The following is a 21,094-nucleotide window of genomic DNA, read 5'->3' as shown; positions in this document are numbered from 1 at the left end:
TCAAACTGAAGAGTGTGATATTTAGTTTCTTTAAGCTAACACTGACTTTATATCAAGTCTCAAGCAATTTTTACTGTAGACCTTTTGAGAAAATCAAAGGGAAATTCAGCTCAAAATCCTTAAAAAGGAAAAACTGTCACCGGTTCCCTATTCTTTCAATTTCAATTGTTCTTTCTTGCAATTTTACTGCAGAAATGCAAAGAAAATTAAAGGTGAATTCAGCTCAACAGCCAGTCATTTTCCCTACTGTAATATATTACATTTTATTTTAATCCTTGAAAAGTCACAAAAATGATTCCCCCACACTGTTCACGTTACTGTAGGAAGATAAGAAAAGTTAATTCAACTTTTTTTTAATGACATCCATAATTTCTAACTCGAGTAAAAAAACACGCTTTGTGTGTACGAGTCTGTACAGATATGAATTGGGAATTGTACTGTTATTCTGATCCAACAATTCTAAATAAGTACAACAATTCAATGTAATGCCATACACAGTCACAACCAGCATCGATAGGGAGGTTCTTGAAAAATGGGTAATGAACAACAAGTGAAATGGACAGGTGCATTTACACAGGTACAGTACATGGACTGCATGTTCAAGGCACAGTTAGGTTTTTTTTTAAGAGACCAAGTGTGATCAGGTACAAAGAATCAGAGGTACAATGAACCTCCTTTGCACAGCAGCCATTTTGACACATTTTGCAGGCCTGACTGACACGTGGTGCTATTTCAGAAGCGGCTAAACAGGCAAAGTGAAAGGATGGACCCATAATCGTCATGGTTCTGTTGAGTCCACACAAGTCAGGACAGTGTTGACAGGGAACACAGCATGCGCCCAGAAACGTAGGAAGCTAATGACTCATTTTGGGCCATTTACACGTGTGATTTTCCTGCTGTGACCAGTCAAAATGGCTGCTGTACAAAAGCTCCATTACAAGTAATCCTGGGGAAAACTCATGACTCCACAGATGGCTCAACGTGTATGTTCTCTTCTCGAGCAAAAAACAAAACAAAAAAACAAAAACACACTGTAAAGATATCAGTCCAACCAACTCCATGTACTATGCTAAGAACAGAATTCAAACCAAGAAAGTAAAGTCAACATATATATGAAAACAACACTCAAAGCAAAATCTTTACAGGAATCATGTCTGGCATCTTTTAAATCACCTTTTAAAGACACATTTTTACAAGTGTGCTTTACCATGACCCGGCGTCTTTTATGTGCAAAGTTGATCCGAATTTAATTGTCCTTATTTTGCAAGGATTTTGAGGACAGATCTCACGCTGTCCACAACATTCAGTTGCTTGAGTTGATGTATGGTTTAACCTCTGCGATATACAAGGCAGAACTAACGACACATTTATGAACATTTGGCTTCATTCATCAAATCATAATGGCTCCATAAACTCAGTAATGCAAAGACTCAAAGCAATTACAGAAAGTGTAAATAAAGCAATGAATTAATCATGAAATAACAGCGATTAACAGTTGTAAAAATGTTTAAAATGTTAATAGTTGCAAGCCACATTGCTACTGCATATAATTGCATCCGATTTAACTATGGCAATAACATGTTTAGTACAGTTTCATTTCATTATTCTGACCACTTCCACATGCCGCAGTTCAAATATAAACAACTGAGTCACAAGACCTGACGCAAATTCAAACTTTTGACACAGTGATTCTACTGAAGGTTCAATGTCCCAGTGGTTATTGCTTCACCATCCAGGTGCCACATCTTTAAATAAGCTCTAATCAAGTGGGCTTTTTTCCCCCCTCCCTCATAGCTTTTGAAATGAAAACATAATAATAATATATACAATAAATATTTCACGAGCACGGGAACCATAGATCTGTTGGCCATAAAATATCAACCTTTCTTTAAGGGATCATTTCAGTTTACTGGTGTGCAAAAGGAGTTTGAATTTATTAAATGAGCTGTGGAAAAAAACGTTTTAAAATGTCAACTGGATCTGGCTTCCACACACACACTGATGTCATGACTGTTTACGAGACCAAATTCTGCTTTTAAGTAGTCCGACTGTACAGATGTGTCTGATGCCAACGTGACTGAAAGTTTGGCGGAACTGAGAACCAGAGCTCTACTCATGCGGCTGTAACGCGAAATACGAATTTAACCCTTCCCAAAAAAAAAAAACAATAATCATGTAACAAATTTTATTATATTGTTGATGTGGTGGCTACAAAATAAATCAACGTTATGAGTGCTATGTAGCAAAGGTGGCTGGCTATGGCATGGGACTCTGTCCCATTCATGAAGGCAGATAGACGTGATGAAATGAAATGAAAAGAAGTAAAAGTGCAAGTATGATTTTCATATATTTGTGAGTGTACCTGCTCACGCCAAATCAGTGCAACATGTCGGCGCATATGAACCCTTATAAAGCAGACATTTTGTCACATTTCAGGAGAAAAGCGGCATACCAATGATGGCTCTCTTCAGCTCAACAACCGTAAACATCAGCCGTGATGACACAGAGGAAGCTAAATGAAGCTCAGAAACATTAATTCAACTATTTACACCTTTGCTTTTCCTATTGTGTGATCTGACAAAATGTCTGCCATAGAAAAAGGGACTTTTGCCTTCATCTTGTCTGGTGAGGTTGTTCAGTGGTAAACTGCTAGGTGATTATAATGTCAGCTAGAAAGAATATTTACGAAAAAACGGAAATTCACATACACTGCGTCAACAACCAATTACAAAGCAACCTTATACTGTGTTGTGGCCTCACAACTACAGCTCTTCATTTTGTTAAAGTGGGGAGGAGGGGAGATATGCTGTCCATACATAAAGTCATATTTTACTGTATAATTGAGAGAGAAATTTGAATTTAGCTAAAATAATTCTACTTTTTTCTGAATTTCTTAGATTCAGATGGGGGTAGCAGAACTCGAATAGGAAAACGGACGAGCACATAGGGTGCGAAGAAGGTTATCAGGTTAGTCAATGACAGCATTATTACCTAGAGTAAAAGACCTATACAAAAGTATTGACCTGTGTCTTAGTTCAACTTTGACCCGTCATATTTACAGTATTTATGGGATGCGAAAGATTAACATTAACAATTCAGGTATGTTTGGGTTGTTTTGGCGTAATCTCACTGTGAGTGCAATGTTGTGGTAAACCATATTTATCCTGTCGGGCATTTAAACAATGTCATTATTTACAAAGTGTAGTGTTCACACAAGGAACAGTTCAAACAAAGGTCCACTCTGTTCCCAGCAAAGCCATTAAGTTACAACTCGTCATTTGGTTTCGACACAGTGAGATTTCCCTGCCTCTATTCCTTTTCAATATCATCTAATTTCCATGGGTCAAGTTTGAAATTAAACTACAATAATCGGGAGTTAATCAGAGAATCCTACACAATGACACTTGCAGTTCAGTTATTCTCTGCTGTAGAGCTGGAACTTCTCTCATTTACCAACAAGCTGCTAAGTATGTGTTACAGTGTAAACACATGCTGATATTAACATAAAACAAGAAGAAACTAGGCATTATGGAGCACCGAGTTCTCCAAAGTGAAGTCATACTGAAAATTAGCCAGGTTGTAGTTAATGTCCCGGGACAGCAGCACATCCGGGATGAGGGAGAATCCTGCTTGCATGGTGAGGACATGAGGAGCCAAAGTGAAGGGGATGTCCCCGAGGACGTCCGGGAGAGAGGAGGCAGCGTCTGCGACTGCTGAGGGCCCCGCTGCCGGCCCCGTGCAGGGTATCTGTGTGTGAAGCTCTCTGTTGCCAGGTACAGCTGGATAAGACGGCTGGCAGGGGGGGGAGAAAGGAGACATGGATTTGATGTCATTGTTGAAACAGAATCACAGTGTTAGCCTGTGTGAATTCAACACACGTTAACCAGACTGACATTTGTACTAAATGGAATTTCTCCAGATAATCAGAGGTCTTGAACTCATGGCCCTCCAAAAGTTATTATTTATTTACATTCTGTTTTCATGTCCTCACAGATACAGTTATTGTGACATAAAGACGGAATCTTGAGGTAGAATGTTGCGCTCGTATTGCCCTCCTCTACCGACTAGTTGCCTTTTCTCAGAAAGTTAGCCATAGAGCTGAAACAATCCCGCGATGAATCGATTATTCATCGATTACTAAATGAATCGTCAACTATTCTGAGGTTTGAAGCTTTTTTTTCATGATTAAAACAAGATTTCTGTTTTAGCTTCTTAAAATATTTTCTTTGTTTCTTTGCTCCATATAACAAAGAAATATTTAAAAACTGATTCATTTTGGTTTGTGGACAAAACAAGACATTCAAGAACATCATCATTTCCACACTTGTTTAACGTTTTCTGATATTTTATGGACCAAACATTTACTCGATTCAAGTCCATGTTTTGTTTTAGATTCGCTGTGTGTGTGTCTGTGTGTGTGCGTGTGTGTACAGTGCAACACGTGACTGCACATTCCAGCATGCTGTTCCTAATTAGCGCACGTCACCGAAAACAAAGCTGTAATGCTGTCAAGTCCTGAACTCATCTTGGAAAATGACGGTCACCACACTGTACACTGTGGCTACAGTCATCCACATCAAAGTGGTGACACACTGTGCTGTGTGTGTAGAGTTTTAGCTGCAGGCAACTGGAGTTGTTTGAGTCGCCTACGGCTGACTGCTGACGAGGACGATGACCTGGATGACTGAGAACCTTCATAGATGTGTAAAGAGTTGTTTGTTCCAACAGATGACAGGCATGACATTAGATGTTGACGAGCAAACAAGCTTTTGTCAGCCGAAATTTGTATTTTTTTTCTCATTATGCAAGCAGATAAAAGACAGATATCTAAGGGTGATGCAATGGATTTTGCAGAAATGATAGAAAAATGGGAAATGCACAGTTTCAACTCGAATGACTTCTGATGTGGAAATGTGTGCCATGCAAACAAGTGTGACACTGTCATACTTTGAGATGACAGAGAGAACAGGGAGTCCTAGGAACACTATCATATTACTTGTTTCACACAATGAGAGACATCACACACACACACACACACACACACACACACACACACGGAGATCTGTGCTCTTTTCCAGTTCATCAGGAACTAAACTAGTCTTATCCAACTATAGACGCAGCATAACCCCATAGTCACTTCATCGCCAAAATTCCCAGCACCAAATTCTTTAGGGCTTGTGAATGAAGTTCCCTGTGTCCGTATAGAAGTCATCTTGAGTGTATTTACTCCTACCGCAATCTGTAGGATCTCCAGAGTGTGTTGCAAATCTCCTCCCTTCCCTCCAGTGTGTTTTGATTAGGAATTGTCCAGTGCCATTGTTCTCAAAACTACTGTGGAGCTGAGGAATTTCGACCGATTAACAAAAACATTTCTCATCTATTGCTCCATCCTCATCTAATGTCACTATACCAGTGTGTGAAGTGTGAAGAGGAAGAGGAGGAGGATGATGAGAGAGCAAATTATTTTATATTGGGAATAAATCTGCCTCCTGTGAAAAGTCCTTAGCTGACTATTTACACCACTGTATTTTAACACCGGCAATAATGATGTTACTTAATGGTGGAACCACTGGTCTATTTTTTACCATATATGCACCATGACGAGGAGGCGTGAGAGGAAACTCCTTACCAGCAGGTGGCGGTAGTCTGTATTACCAGCTAACTACCCGGCAGCATGTGGCCAGTTGTGCACTGTTGTGTATCAGGAGCCAGGACTTCCTCGTCAGTAGTTTCAACTGGAATGCAACCTCAGGTCGGATTTCCAACCCTACAAACTAGGAGCAACTTCACAAGCCCCCACATAGGATTCCAAGATGGCTGTCACTTGCATCAATGGGGAAACACCACAAAACTACCTTACGTCTTATTTGTTTCAGGGTAAGTCAGCTCTACACATTGTACAGTTTTAATGACTAACAATGGCTAGCCTGAGATACTGAGGTCAACTCATGTTACTCCCAGTTCTGACTTGGATGGGGAACGCACCAAGGCTGTTTGCCAGTAAATAAATGCCCCCAGGTGATGTATCGAGGAGAGATGGCAGCAGGGGACCAGAAGTTAGCCAGACAACATCACTAACAGCAGTTTCTAACAAACACTTCTTAATTCTTTATCGCTGCTATTTGAAGAGCGCATACTGCATACTTTGGAGTGACAAACTAGTGGGGTGTGGAGGGCAATAATATTTCCGACTGAAAGGCCTGTGACAGTGGGAGGGAAACTACAAGGTGTGTTGAACTTTTCTTTAACTCCAAGTCAAACACTTAAGAAGTCAAACTACACACATGTATAACCAACACCTACAGGACGTCAATGTAATGTGGGTGAGGGTAATTGTGAAAGGCCTGGATAAGAAATTCACCCAGAGAGGCAGATTTCAGACTTCGTTTTTTGTGCTGAGACGTCGTGTAATTAAAGGCAAATGTGAGACTAAATGCAGAAAAGATGTTGTTGGAGGAAATGGTGATCGTTTGCAATTAAGCGGCGGAGGTTTTCCCTTTGGGACTGGAGTACGGGGAGGGTGTAGCAACACAGTTCAAACAAGGTCTTGTTTTCTCCTCTGCTCCCGGGAAATAACTGCAGCAGGAAACGGTTGTAATGTCGAACTCAAAGACTCGTCTAGTTAAAGACTAGTTCAATTTAAACTTGGCATGATTAAAACAAAAAGCTGTACAATTACCTTAGTACATGTACAGTGATCAAAATCCCAAGAGAGACCTGTTGATTTTTTGAGTAGATTGCAACTCGGCTATCGTACACAACAGAGTCTCTGGTCTCACTAAAACATCTGTGTCTACATTTGCCTCCTTAAACTGAGTGAAAAGAGCTCCACAGTGTCACCGAGGAATTAATACACACTTGTATTTATTTTCTTCTATAATTAAGGAAGCAAATATTAGCAAGCTAAAAACATCGTATTCTTCAGACAAACAGAACTATCTGACATGTATGAGAACGTGTTTAAGTGGGTCGCATGAAGGAGGGGCTCGAAAATGTATTATCTGCCAAACGAGGGCCCGACAGGATAATTTAGGAATCACTGGCTTAGATCAGTCGGGCTTGGAAGTGTGTGTGTGTGTGTGGAGTGACTACAGCATTACTGCATCTCAGTGCTTCCTTTTGCACCGTGTTATTTAAACTTGAGGCATGAGCCGCTCACTAATTGTGGGACATGTGGTAACTCTAAAATGCCATATGGACCAAAAGGGTGTGTGCACACACACACACACATAGATGATTATCAGTTAGTTAGTGACTTTCTATTCATAATTTGACTGTTTAAAATTGCATTCACAAAAAAACTGCATATTTTCCTTGACCTCACGTGCAGTGTTTTCCAGTTTTGTACCAGCAGAGGGCGTACACATCAACCAAAGTGCTAACAAACGGGTGTGTTACGATAAGATACGTTGCGTGACGTTGTACTGGTGCGACGCCGACAGTGATCACGATAACACAACTATGGAGCAGCTCATTTTTTTCTGCTTGGTTTGTCTCAACAAAACGTCAAACTCTTGGCCGGTGAAGAAACACCGGTCACATGGGAGTGACGCTTTTCTGTCGTACCCTTACTTTGGTACACCAAGGGAAGGGTACCAAAAAATGGAACGGTTGGTCTGTGCACTCCTTGAGAAGGTGGCATGGCAACATGCCCGATGTTTTGGCAACACAAGTTACACATGGGAGCTTTAATTAAAAAGCTATGTAATTAACACTATCATATTAAGGCCGATGACGTAAATGAAAGAACAGAGAGAAAGACTGCAGGGACCTGTGGCTGACCCGGTCTCAGCTCCCTTTTAGAGCCACTGTGATGAATGTGAACGGCTCAGTCTTGACCTCTCAGCATCGACGATTGTTCAGCATGAACTATGCCATCTTATCTTATCTCGAACCGTTTGGCAGCACGTTTCCTGCTTTAAATGTCATTTCATGAAATCAGATCCCCCGCGTGTGCATCAGTTAACTCACCTTTGATGGCTGCACTATCACATTAGTTGTCGGTTGTGCAATGTTCATGGTCTGCATCTTCCTCCTCTGCTCCTCAACCGTCTCTCCTGCGGAGACAACACCGTTTACTACGACTAAAAACAAGTGAGGCAAGCAGGTGAAATAATACAATTTAAAGTAAAGTCCAGGATGTCACTAGTTCCTGCTGAACATTTCCTCTCGTGGAAATGCAGCAATAGAATTAAGGGCTAAAAATAACTCATCTTACAATGAACATTTCCTTGTATCCCTCTGCCACAGAAGAACAAAAACAAAACAAGACTGAACTCATAACCAGCCCATCTGTGCATCATTACTTGTCATTCCTGACTGTTTGAATTCATTGGCACCGTGTTGCCTCTACGGCCATCTTTGCGATGGGAACAGGACTGTCAGGGCGGTCAGCGGGGAGTTTTCAGCGAATGTCTGTGAGCTCAGTCGGTCGCCTCCGTCTGAGAGACGAAACCTGGCTCCGACTGTTGCTCTCTCCTGCCAAAATCACCGCGTATCTCCTGACCATCTGTGTTCAACTCCTCCAGCTCGTCCAATTAAAGCCATCAGAGTGAGAAACAGCAAATATTACTGCGTTTCTCTGGCACTGACCGACAATATTAGATTTTATTTTAGGATATGTATTTTTGTGAGTTTAGGTAAAAACAGCTTGGGCTTTTTAAAAACAATGAAACAATGAATATATATATATATATATATATATATATATATATATATATATATATATACACAATATATACATACATAATAGTCACATCAAATAACAGCATTTACTGGAGTCCTTTTAGACTTCCATTAGGTATAGTACATATAAATAGGGAAAAATGTGGATCACTGTTTCCCAAACCTCAGATTTAAGCTAAAAAATAATGCTTCTTGCTTACATTTTCTGGGTTGTTTTTTTTTGTTTTATTTTAGTTCATGGTGTTCCTCATTAGATGCAGTTGCATTACTTGTTTTATATATTTATATATTGAAGGAAGTTGTGAAATTCATGACACTTAAGACTCTGTCACACACTGAAGGATGATCATGAGGCCCGAAGCATGACAGAGAAACGCCCTGATGCTCCTGTGGTAGTAATAGTTTTCCCCTTTTCTATCATTTTGTTGTCAGTCACATCACATCTGTGGAGCTCAGCAAGTCACTACGCCTAAATCACAGTGCAATACCATACATCTACGTGAATGAATGACTGGCATAGGCACAATATGTTTGGTATTATTGACCAAAAAAAAAAATCCATAATTTCAGCATCATGTAAATTCTCCGTTTAAAAGTGCACTCCTAATAGGAGAGAAACTACACACAAACATTTCCAGATGTGTACAATAAAATAAATCAGATTTACCACCATCCACCTGACTAAACAGAGATATTTGCTGTTGTGCATGTTATGCGTAGGGAAAATGAAACGGCTCTCACCGATGAAAACAAAGCCTCCATCTGTGTCCTTGTCCGATGTGGGTTTCTTCGAGTCTTTGCGGAGACCAAGGAAACTGAACATGATGAGACTCTGTCAACAGAACAACAGCAGCTGCTATTTGAGTGAGAAATGTAAGCATTAGTGACGATTATGACTATGAATATTAACTTCCTGCAATATGACTCGAGTTTGAAAACAGTTTTGAAACGTGAGCTACGCTGGAAATACAAGCGGCACCCTGCTTAAACTGGGGCTGCAAATAATAGGTTTGAGTAACAACATGATAATACAATAAACTGTGGTATCTAAGGTCAAATGTATTTATATAGCACGTTAAAAAACAGCCTCTGTTGCCCCCAAAGTGCTTCACGTGCTTAAATGAAGTTAATGGAAGCAGTAAAATACAATAAAACAATTGAAACAACACAAACATAGAGGAGGAATGGTAAGAATTGCACCCATTAAATAAATATAAAAAAAGAGTCAAAAAAGAGGCGGTACTCTTGTGCTGGCGAGGTTAGACGTCAATGATTAAGTCAAACCTTCCAAGTTCCTCACATCTACTGCATTATGTACAAACACTGGGGCCCTGAGAGTATATAACATTACATATTCCTCATTTAATACCTCAATAAAGAGTGTTTGTCCAACAAACCAGTCTTTTATTTACACCCAATGTCATCATGTTACCAATGCTCTTCATGAGAGACGGAAAGAAAAACAGGGCACAGCACTTAGGTCACATGAGCACCTGTTAACAAAGCCAATAAAAGCTGGTAAATCTTGCCAAGCTTGAGCCAAAGAAAACAAGTCAGTGCATTAGAGGATGTGTAAACTTGACATTTTTCTTGACCCTAAATTACCATGAAGAGCACAAGACTGGAGTGCAAGGGCGAGCAGTAGGTGCAGGGAACAACGTTTAGGCACAAAGAAGGAAGAAGGAGACATACAAAAAAGACAAATCTTATCAATTAATCCGTCCACTATTTTCTTGATTAACTGAATATTTGTAGACACTATCGACAAGATATCCGTACCGTTGATAGTCGATTACTAACAAATGAATTGTTGCAGGCCGAAGCTGATCATACACTATTAGATGCTGCCTGTAGATTCAGACTCTTTATTGTCATTATGGAGTACAACGAAATAGAGTTTTTGGTATCAAAGCCACAGATACAATCAAAATCCCCAAATTTAAAATAAATGCAGTGTGTGAATTAAAATCTCAAGGCATAAGAAAATAAAACTAACAGTAACAGACTTAGCGTAAACACCCGCCGCGTATATTAAACTGACTTTATGTATAATCGACAGCATGAATGTTAATTGTAATTAAATTAATATTTCTGGTTGTAACCAGAGTCTTTCGTACCCTTTCAGTCTTATCTTTCAAGGCGAAACGAAACAGAAGTCCCCAGAAGGTGACGAAGCGATGATGTAGCTAATGAAGCTCTGTGCCATTAAGTTCACATGACGGATGTGAAATCATTTCCTGCTTCAACAAGGTCTTCGTTCCTGTTAGTTTGGATTTATTCAGTTATTTTACGATCAGTATTGAGACGTTATTTTCGCTAACCTGCTGTAAAACACTGAATATTCCCTCATGTAAATGTCCACCGCGTAATATCATCCGTGTTATTGTGGTCTCAAGTTGACGTCAATGCCCTAAACATATGTCGTGTCCGTAAAGAAACTATAGACATCACCTTTTGGTTCCTCTACGAGTTAAACTGGGAGCAATGCTTGTCGGAACAATTTGTTGGTGTTTCCGGGGAATCGTTGTATTAGAGCACAACGGATATGTCGCAGGGGGAGTGAGTGGCGTTCGATTTCTATTCCTCTTGTGCAGGCAAGGCGGGGTTTTCAGCGCCAGTATAGGTTCACCGCCCGTTCGCGCTGCCGCGAAGAACAAAAGTACGCCGCGGAACGTTTCCCGCGCTCTGCCGCTTTGTTCCGAGTCCAGTATCAACTATAAACCGACACACTGACAACATGGCAGGAATCATAGATGTTCCAAAACCGAGGATAAACTGCTCCATGCTGTCGCAACACATTAACAGACCGGTGTGCTTCGTTGGGCGGGTCGAAAAGGTTTAGAGCTCAAGTTAAAAATGTTGTTGTGCTCCTATTATAATGACGTTGCACTGTACATGTCAGTAACGTGGAGTGTTTATTGTGTGTGTGTGTGTGTTGTCAGGTTCACCCAACAGGAAAGACCTTCACTTTGTTAGATGGAGAAGGAAAGGTCGCCACAGTGGAACTGAACGAGCCTGTAAGTCCATATTGTCACTTTCTGTTATCAATACATCTCTAGACTTAAGTCGTAATGTTTTGCCCCGTGTCCATGACTTGAAATTAAACAACTAATTAAAGCTGTAGTAGGCAAGATTACTACAATTATGATAAGATGCAACGTACAGCTGCAGTGAAATTACAGTGAAACATGTAATGCTGTGGTTTTATTTAAAGGGATTTTTGGCGAAAGCAAGTTGTCAAAGGTCACTTCAGACATTAAGAAATATTGAAAATACCGCTTGTCATCGATCTGTCTCACCTGCAACACGAAGGAGTAATATTCAGCATTAATCGGAAGACTTACATTTAGTGTTCTTACGTTCCAGTGCCATGAAATCTGCTTGCGTTTCAGTCTATTTTGGATCATGTGCAATAAAAATAACCCCTTTTATTCATCACTATGTTAATGCCCTACAACTTGGTGCATTCTGCACTGCCCTCTAGAGGAAGTATGGCATAAATGTCCATACCAACCTTTCGTTTGTACAAGTGAACTAAAAATGACACACAGGGGACATTGACAGGTCATGTGACAAAGCAAGCAGGAAGTCATAAACGCAGAACCCCAAGACAAAATAAGAAACCAGGAAAAACAAACAAGCAAGAAATGAAAACAAACTAACCGAAAGAAAGAAATAGTACTGTGAAGAGGTCTTTGGTGGTGTGTTTTGATGCATTTCTATTGTGGAAGGACTTGGAAGGAGTGTTTCAAATGAACATTACAAGTTTTTATTTTTCTATTTCATAATACCACTATAAATGCGATAAGTGATTCTCCTACTTTTATTCCAGTAAATATGTTTATTGCCATTTGGCATCATCACAATTAGATACTTTATTTAAATTTTTAATTTGCATACAGGATATGTTTTAGGTTTTTATACCTGCCGAACCATAACCAGTGGGTACGGAAAGTATTCAGACCCCTTTAAATGTTTCACTCTTTGTTTCATTGCAGCCATTTGCTAAAATCAAAAAAGTTCATTTTATTTCTCATTAATGTACAATCAGCACCACATCTTGACAGAAAAAAACCCTGAAATGTAGAAATTTTTGCAAATGTATTAAAAAAGAAAAACTGAAATATCACATGTTCATAAGTATTCAGACCCTTTGCTGTGACACTCCTATTTAACTCACATGCTGTCCAATTCTTCTGATTCTCTTTGAGATGGTTCTGCTCCTTCATTGGAGTCCAGCTGTGTTTAATTAAACTGATTGGACTTGATTAGGAAAGGCACACACCTGTCTATATAGGACCTAACAGCTCACAGTGCAAATGACAGTCATGAGGTCGAAGGAACTGCCCAAGGAGCTCAGAGACAGAATTGTGGCAAGGCACAGATCTGGCCATGGCTACAAAATTATTTCTGCAGCACTCAATGTTCCTAAGAGCACAGTGGCCTCCATGATCCTTAAATGGAAGAAGTTTGGATTGACCAGAACTCTTCCTAGACCTGGCCGTCCAGCCAAACTGAGCAATTGTGGGAGAAGAGCCTTGGTGAGAGAGGTAAAGAAGAACCCAAAGATCACTGTGGCTGAGCTCCAGATATGCAGTAGGGAGATGGGAGAAAGTTCCACAAAGTCAACTATCACTGCAGCCCTCCACCAGTCGGGGCTTTATGGCAGAGTGGCCCGACGGAAGCCTCTCCTCAGTGCAAGACATATGAAAGCCAGCATAGAGTTTGCCAAAAAACACATGAGGGACTCCCAGACTATGAGAAATAAGATTCTCTGGTCTGATGAGACCAAGATTGAACTTTTTGGCGTTAATTCTAAGCGGTATGTGTGGAGAAAACCAGACACTGCTCATCACCTGCCCAATACAATCCCAACAGTGAAACATAGTGGTGGCAGCATCATGCTATGGGGGTGTTTTTCAGCTGCAGGGACAGGACGACTGGTTACAATTGAAGGAAAGATGAATGCGGCCAAGTACAGAGATATCCTGGAAGAAAACCTCTTCCAGAGTGCTCAGGACCTCAGACTGGGCCGAAGGTTCACCTTCCAACAAGAAAATAACCCTAAGCACACACCTAAAATAACAAAGGAGTGGCTTCGGAACAACTCTGTGACCATAATTGACTGGCCCAGCCAGAGCCCTGACCTAAACCAATTGAGCATCTCTGGAGAGACCTGAAAATGGCTGTCCACCAACATTCACCATCCAACCTGACAGAACTGGAGAGGATCTGCAAGGAAGAATGGCAGAGGATCCCCAAATCCAGGTGTGGAAAAACTTGTTGCTTCATTCCCAAGAAGACTCATGGCTGTACTAGCTCAAAAGGGTGCTTCTACTCGATACTGAGCAAAGGGTCTGAATACTTATGACCATGTGATATTTCAGTTTTTCTTTTTTAATAAACTTGCAAAAATTTCTATATTTCTGTTTTTTTTTCTGTCAAGACACGGGGCTGAGTGTACATTAATGAGAAATAAAATGAACTTTTTTGATTTTAGCAAATGGCTACAATGACACAAAGAGTGAAACATTTAAAGGGGTCTGAATACTTTCCGTACCCACTGTATGTTTGTTGCCATTTGGCGTCATCACAATTAGATACTTTATTTAAATTTTTATTTTGCATACAGGATATGTTTTGGGTTTTTATACCGTGTATATGCCGAACCATATACATACAAATGCTTTTATGTAATTTTAAAATGTTGTTATTGCAAGAATTTCCCCTGGCATATCATGATATGACTTCACGCTCATGTCACCCAACCCTTATGTACAAATTACCTGGAAATTTATTTCACTGCAAGTTGTAATACTCAAACATGAACAGTAGGGGCAGCGCAACGAAGGCTGTAAAGTCACATAATCTCAGGAGTAAGGTTGGAACAATTGTTCATTTGTATCAGGCAATCATATTACAGATATTAGAATGTTTGGACAAAACAAACTATAAGTACCTCATTCAACCCCAATTCAAAAATTCTCAATTATTTTTCTAAATGCACATTTACATTATTTTCCAGCTGGAAGAGGAGCTGAGTGGCGTCGTGGAGGTGGTTGGTATGGTCTCCAACAAAGGAGCGATCATGGCCACGACATACAACATCATGCGAGAGGACAAAGGCATTCCCTTTGGTAGGTTTCACTTTCATATCACTAAACACAGCAGCTGTGTGGTCTGTGTTGTGACTCACACTACGTGTGTCCCCCCCGTCCCCGTCTCTGTCCCCGTCCCACAGATTTGGAGCTTTACAACGAAGCCCTGAAGGTCGTCCACGACTTCCCACAGCACTACCCCTTTGAGGTGGCGTCCAGTGGATAAGCACGGGCATTAGATGTGCTCACTAAAGTTGTTTGTTTTTTTCTGTTGTATGCTTAAATGTTCACAAATGTCTATTGTTCTAAAAAAAAATTAAAACCATTAAAAGAGCAGAGTGGTTTTCTTTTTTTTGTTCTCAAAAATGTTGAGGGTGAAGCAGAAATAAAATGATGCCCTCTGTGAATATGAGCTTAATGGACAGCAGGGGGCAGTGTAATCAAACATGCAGCCTGAGTGAATTTCATTATGAAGAAAGAGTGATGTAATGTTAGGTTCATTGTGATCAATAATACCTTAATATTTTAATCTCTCGTGAGGGTTACAGTCTTAGTACAGAATAGTAAAACAATAAGAATAACGGAAATGACAATGAAAGTGACACCAGCAGGGCAACATTTCCTTTTCAGTAAATGATCAGTGCAACATTACATATATAAATAACTTATTGGTTTATTTCAAACATGACGGCAGTAAAAAAAACATGAATTGTCTTTAATTATGCATAATATGCATATTTCATATATGTCTGCAAGTGAGAAGGAAGAAGTGTCCTAAACCAATTTCATGTGTTCAAATGTTAAAACTTAACAGCAATAAAACTGCAGACTAACCCCAAAATCTATTTACAGACATTCAAATACATCACAGTTACCTTTACGCAGCACACCTTATAGAAAAAGTCTTTGATAGAAGTTTTATATAATAAGGACAGTATATTTTACAGTTTTGCCCATTAGAGAGAGAGAGAGAGAGAGAGAGAGAGAGGTATTTCTTCAAAATGTGAAGCAATTGAAAGAAAGTCAAGAATTCCGAGATTAAAAAGAAGTAAATTCTGAGATCAAAGTCAGAATTCTGACTTTTTTTCTGAGAATTCTGAAGGGAACATACTTGGGTGATCACCTAAAAAAAAAATATATAATTCATTTCACTGGCACTTAAATCAAATAAATCAATATTCAGTAACATGACCACAGAGCCCCGCAGATATGGGGATTTTAATTTGTGATTAATACGAGTCACCTCAGAATAGAGACACATAATGCGATCAAGGAGGATATTAGAGCTTTATAGTAAACTGTATAGATGTGTATATCATTATCATGGGGGTGGGAGGGGGGGGGTCAATGTGAACTGCTGTTGAAGAGCTTTAAGCACGTAACTGCCACACTGAAGGGTGGAAGAGGAGTCGCCTGGAGGGACGCAGCTGCCGTGTCCAGCAAGTTGAGACACTGCTGTTAATGTGTCAGCATCTGCTTCCAGCCACTGACACTATCACTCCATCTCTCACACACACACACACACACACACTGCAATGTCATGGAGACAAATTGGTTTTATGTCAGACACACACACACGTGTTCATTCAGAAAGTAGTTAAAAGTGTCATTAATTCAGAAATTTAAAAACATTTTAGGGTTGAAAAAAAACGATACTAACTGAAACATATTTGTATTTATTTTTTCTATTTCTGAGACAAAAGTGAAAATTCTGCCGTTAATCTCAGAAATAGGAAAAGTCAAAATTCTGTCCTTAATCTCAGAAATAGAAAAAAAAGTCAGAATTCTGTCCTTAATCTCAAAAATAGAAAAAAAAGTCAGAATTCTGTCCTTAATCTCAGAAATAGAAAAAAAGTCAGAATTCTGAGATTAAAGTCACTTGACCTTTTTTTCTATTTCTGAGAAAAAATAAGGCAGATTTTTTTTCTCAGAAATCTGACTTTAATCTCAAATTTCAAAATTGCTGTTTTATTTGTTTTCTTCTTTCACATTTTTTTTACAAGTGGCCCTCATACTCTTCCCTACTTTTGACCTCTGCATTTAACCAATTCTTTGTTTTATACACACACACAGGAGCAGTGGGCAGCATTTATCAGCGAGGGTGGTCGGACGTTTTTCTCCTGGACACTGCCAGCCCCTGACCCCTCTCTTGACCCCTCCAGTTACAAGCCCTATTCCCTTCCACTTGGCCATGTGCTGCCCTAACTGCTGGGTAACCAGAAGTCATGCAGCCAGTGCTGTGTAACACACAGGAGAGTCAGGTGTGTGTGTACGCTTTGCGTGTCGTTACCTGTTCTGGCTCTCGTTAAATGAAGTCCAAGTACTGCAAAGCCTCCATGGTCATTTCACAACAGTGAAGATGGGACCAGAAAGAAATGGAACATTATCATGAAGACTTCTATGGTTTTAAAAAAGTGATTGAAACATTTTTGGTAAATTTTCCTTTCTCAGAAATGTTACAAATTATTTCTTGTATCATTTACTTGCATTACTGTAATTGAGTATGTTTTTTGTGTTTGTAATTTTTTTGGAAGTACTGTACTTTGTTATGTTTTAAATTACATTTGTTACTGAGTAAAAACAATGAATAAAATAATAACTCACACACAGGAACATTTGGCAGTGAAAGATGAGGACAGGTGAAAAGGCCCCCTGAGTGAGTGACATTTGTGACCTTTGACCCATGTTGACTGAAACATCTTTAATTTTGTCAGCACTTTTAATTTGTAACAATTTGCCTTTAATTAAAAACAATTCATGTGAGATTTGTGTCCCCTTGTCCTTTTTGCACGACACAACAAAGAACCCCAACCATGTTAAAAAACAAGACTGATGTTATGACTGATTTTGGACGTCATACTTAGTATGACTTTTTTGACTGATTTTGGACGACATACTATAGTTTGACTTTTTTGAGTGATTTTGGAGGACATGCTATAGTTTGACTTTTTTCAGTGATTTTGGACGACATACTATAGTATGACTTTTTGACTGATTTTGGACGACATACTATAGTTTGACTTTTTTGACTGATTTTGGAGGACATGCTATAGTTTGACTTTTTTCAGTGATTTTGGACGACATACTATAGTATGACTTTTTGACTGATTTTGGACGACATACAATAGTATGACTTTTTTGAGTGATTTTGGACGACATACTTTAGTTTGACTTTTTTCAGTGATTTTGGACGACATACTACAGTATCAATCAGTCAAAAAAGTCATACAAAAGTCATAGTATGTCTTCCAAAATCTGTCAAAAAGTCATACTATAGTCAGTCAGTCATCATCTACCGCTTTATCCTCTGCCAGAGGGTCGCGGGGGGTGCTGTGCCAATCTCAGCTACATCGGGCGATAGGCGGGGTACACCCTGGACAGTTGTGTTGTGGACAGTTGTGTGTGGCCCTGCCCATCGCAGGGCCACACACAACCATTCACTCCTATGGTCAATTTAGAGTGTCCAATTTACCTAATCCCCACATTGCATGATTTTGGACTGTGGGAGGAAGCCGGAGAACCCGGAGAGAACCCACACACACGGGGAGAACATGCAAACTCCATGCAGAAAGGCCCTTGTTCCAACCGGGGCTCGAACCCGTGTCTTCTCGCTGCAAGGCGAGAGTGCTAACCACTACACCATCGTGTGGCCCGTCATACTATAGTATGACGTCCAAAATCAGTAAAACAAGTCATACTATAATATGTCATCCAAAATCAGTCAAAAAAGTCATACTATAGTATGTCTTCCAAAATCCGTCAAAAGTCGCACTATAGTATGTCGACCAAAATCACTAAAAAAAAGTTATAGTATAGTATGACATTCAAAATCACTAAAAAAAAATTCATACTATAGTATGTGGTCCAAAATAAGTCAAAAGTCATACTATAGTATGTGGTCCAAAATCACTCAAAAAAGTCACACTATAGTATGTCGTCCAAAATCAGTGAAAAGTCACACTATAGTATGTCGTCCAAAATCACTCAAAAAAGTCAAACTATAGTATGTCGTCCAAAATCACTCAAAAAAGTCATACTATGGTATGTCGTCCAAAATCAGTGATAAGTCACACTATAGTATGTGGTCCAAAATCAGTGAAAAGTCATACTATAGTATGTCGTCCAAAATCACTAAAAAAATTCATAGTATAGTATAACATCCAAAATTACTAAAAAAAATTCATACTATAGTATGTCGTCTAAAATCAGTCAAAAAAGTCATACTATAGTATGTCGAGCAAAATCCGTCAAAAAGTCATACTATAGAATGTCGTCCAAGAAAGTCATACTATTGTATGTCGTCCAAAATCAGTCAAAAAAGTCACACTATAGAATGTCGTCCAAAAAAGTCATACTATTGTATGTTGTCCAAAATCAGTCAAAAACGTCACACTATAGAATGTCGTCCAACAAAGTCATACTATTGTATGTTGTCCAAAATCAGTCAAAAACTTCATACTATAGAATGTCATCCAAAATCAGTCAAAAAAGTCACACTATAGAATGTCGTCCAAAAAAGTCATACTATTGTATGTTGTCCAAAATCAGTCAAAAACGTCACACTATAGAATGTCGTCCAACAAAGTCATACTATTGTATGTTGTCCAAAATCAGTCAAAAACGTCATACTATAGAATGTCGTCCAAAATCAGTCAAAAAAGTCACACTATAGAATGTCGTCCAACAAAGTCATACTATTGTATGTTGTCCAAAATCAGTCAAAAACTTCATACTATAGAATGTCGTCCAAAATCAGTCAAAAAAGTCACACTATAGAATGTCGTCCAAAAAAGTCATACTATTGTATGTTGTCCAAAATCAGTCAAAAACGTCATACTATAGAATGTCGTCCAAAATCAGTCAAAAAAGTCACACTATAGAATGTCGTCCAAAAAAGTCATACTATTGTATGTGGTCCAAAATCAGTCAAAAATGTCATACTATAGAATGTCGTCTAAAATCAGTCAAAAAAGTCACACTATAGAATGTCGTCCAAAAAAGTCATACTATTGTATGTGGTCCAAAATCAGTCAAAAAAAGTCATACTATAGTCAGTCGTCCAAAATCAGTCAAAAAAGTCATACTATAGTAAGTCGTCCAAAATCAGTCAAAAAAGTCATACTATAGTATGACGTCCAAAATCACTCAAAAAAGTCACACTATAGTATGTCGTCCAAAATCACTCAAAAAAGTCATACTATAGTATATCGTCCAAAATCAGTCAAAAGTCACACTATAGAATGTTGTCCAAAATCAGTCAAAAAAGTCACACTATAGTATGTCGTCCAAAATCACTCAAAAAAGTCATACTATAGTATATCGTCCAAAATCAGTCAAAAAAGTCGTACTATAGTATGTCGTCCAAAATCAGTCAAAAAAGTCGTACTTTTGTATGTCGTCCAAAACTCAACAAAATGTCATCTCGTCCAAATGTCATAGTTTTGTCCAACCCATGTTGTGTTCTAACTTAGCCATCACGTTGTTTCAAACAAAGACTTCCAGTATTTCCAGTATTTCTAAGATGCATTTCATCAGAAATGACAAAGTTCGCAGAAATACTACCCATCCCTGAGCACAACCGCACGATTGCAACTGTGAATCATCTCTTTGTTTGTTTTACAAATTTGAATCTCTTCATCCTCCTGTGTTCTTACATAACTCACTTGGACATCGTCCACACATTTGACAAGGAAGTTGTACAAAGGTTGTGGCACAATGTCAGGAAAATGGATTAGGTATGTATAAAACATGACCACTTTAGTGAACCCCTAAATATACCTGAACCTGTGGGAACCTCGAGTGGAATTCTTTAGATGAGTGAACAGGTCCACAGGCAGACTGAGGCAGCTTTTTATAGACTGAGACTCCTGAAACTGTCATATTAAATTCCCCTCATGATCCTCTTGATGTTGGTCGGTCCTCGCCAACGAAAACATGTTTCTCGTGTTATCCACCCATTACCTCTTCACACTCCTGTCTCTTGTCATCACCAGTCATATTAATGTGAATCTCCATCGTCGCTAGACACCCATACATTACTGGAAATTGAAGTATGTGCTGCACTGTTTCCAGCCGCGCCAAAGTCCACAGAGAAAACCAATGATTTTACATCCCATCACACAGGAGCTGTTGCTGCCTCCATCCCATCCCATACTGTCTAAAATGTGATATCTTGTGGCTTTGGTGTTTTCAGTTTTTCGTTTGGATTGACTGAAGTGACACAAACATTCCACACGGGGCAGCAGTTAGACCAGTAGCTCCAATGTCACTACAAGCTAAAAACACGGATTTTCTCTATGGGCTTTGGTGCA

General features: G+C 39.3%; 2 protein-coding genes across 5 annotated transcripts; one reads left to right on the top strand and one right to left on the bottom strand.

Annotated features, from left to right (window-relative positions):
- Nucleotides 1-337: 337 nt before the first annotated feature.
- On the bottom strand, nucleotides 338-11,111 carry umad1 (UBAP1-MVB12-associated (UMA) domain containing 1). Of its 4 annotated transcripts, none has more exons than XM_058619457.1 (4): nucleotides 10,803-11,111; nucleotides 9,427-9,541; nucleotides 7,972-8,057; nucleotides 338-3,792 (listed from the first exon to the last, which is right to left on the bottom strand). In XM_058619457.1, exons 2-4 carry the CDS (start codon nucleotides 9,506-9,508, stop codon nucleotides 3,520-3,522), a joined length of 441 nt encoding a protein of 146 aa, XP_058475440.1. In that variant the 5' UTR covers nucleotides 9,509-9,541; nucleotides 10,803-11,111; the 3' UTR covers nucleotides 338-3,519. The 4 variants fall into 4 exon arrangements, with proteins under 4 accessions (XP_058475440.1, XP_058475437.1, XP_058475438.1 ...); XM_058619454.1 differs by having other exon boundaries at nucleotides 9,427-9,517; nucleotides 11,007-11,111; XM_058619455.1 differs by having other exon boundaries at nucleotides 9,427-9,517; nucleotides 10,803-11,110.
- Nucleotides 11,112-11,329: 218 nt separating this feature from the next.
- On the top strand, nucleotides 11,330-15,117 carry rpa3 (replication protein A3). Its single transcript, XM_058619459.1, has 4 exons — nucleotides 11,330-11,521; nucleotides 11,628-11,702; nucleotides 14,711-14,822; nucleotides 14,927-15,117. Exons 1-4 carry the CDS (start codon nucleotides 11,423-11,425, stop codon nucleotides 15,007-15,009), a joined length of 369 nt encoding a protein of 122 aa, XP_058475442.1. The 5' UTR covers nucleotides 11,330-11,422; the 3' UTR covers nucleotides 15,010-15,117.
- The last annotated feature ends 5,977 nt before the right edge of the window (nucleotides 15,118-21,094 follow it).

Source organism: Solea solea, chromosome 20 (assembly GCF_958295425.1).
Source record: "Solea solea chromosome 20, fSolSol10.1, whole genome shotgun sequence".
In the NCBI taxonomy this organism is placed as follows: domain Eukaryota; kingdom Metazoa; phylum Chordata; class Actinopteri; order Pleuronectiformes; family Soleidae; genus Solea; species Solea solea.
The sequence above is the reverse complement of the archived record's forward strand: the minus strand, read 5'-3'. Positions and strand labels throughout refer to the sequence as shown.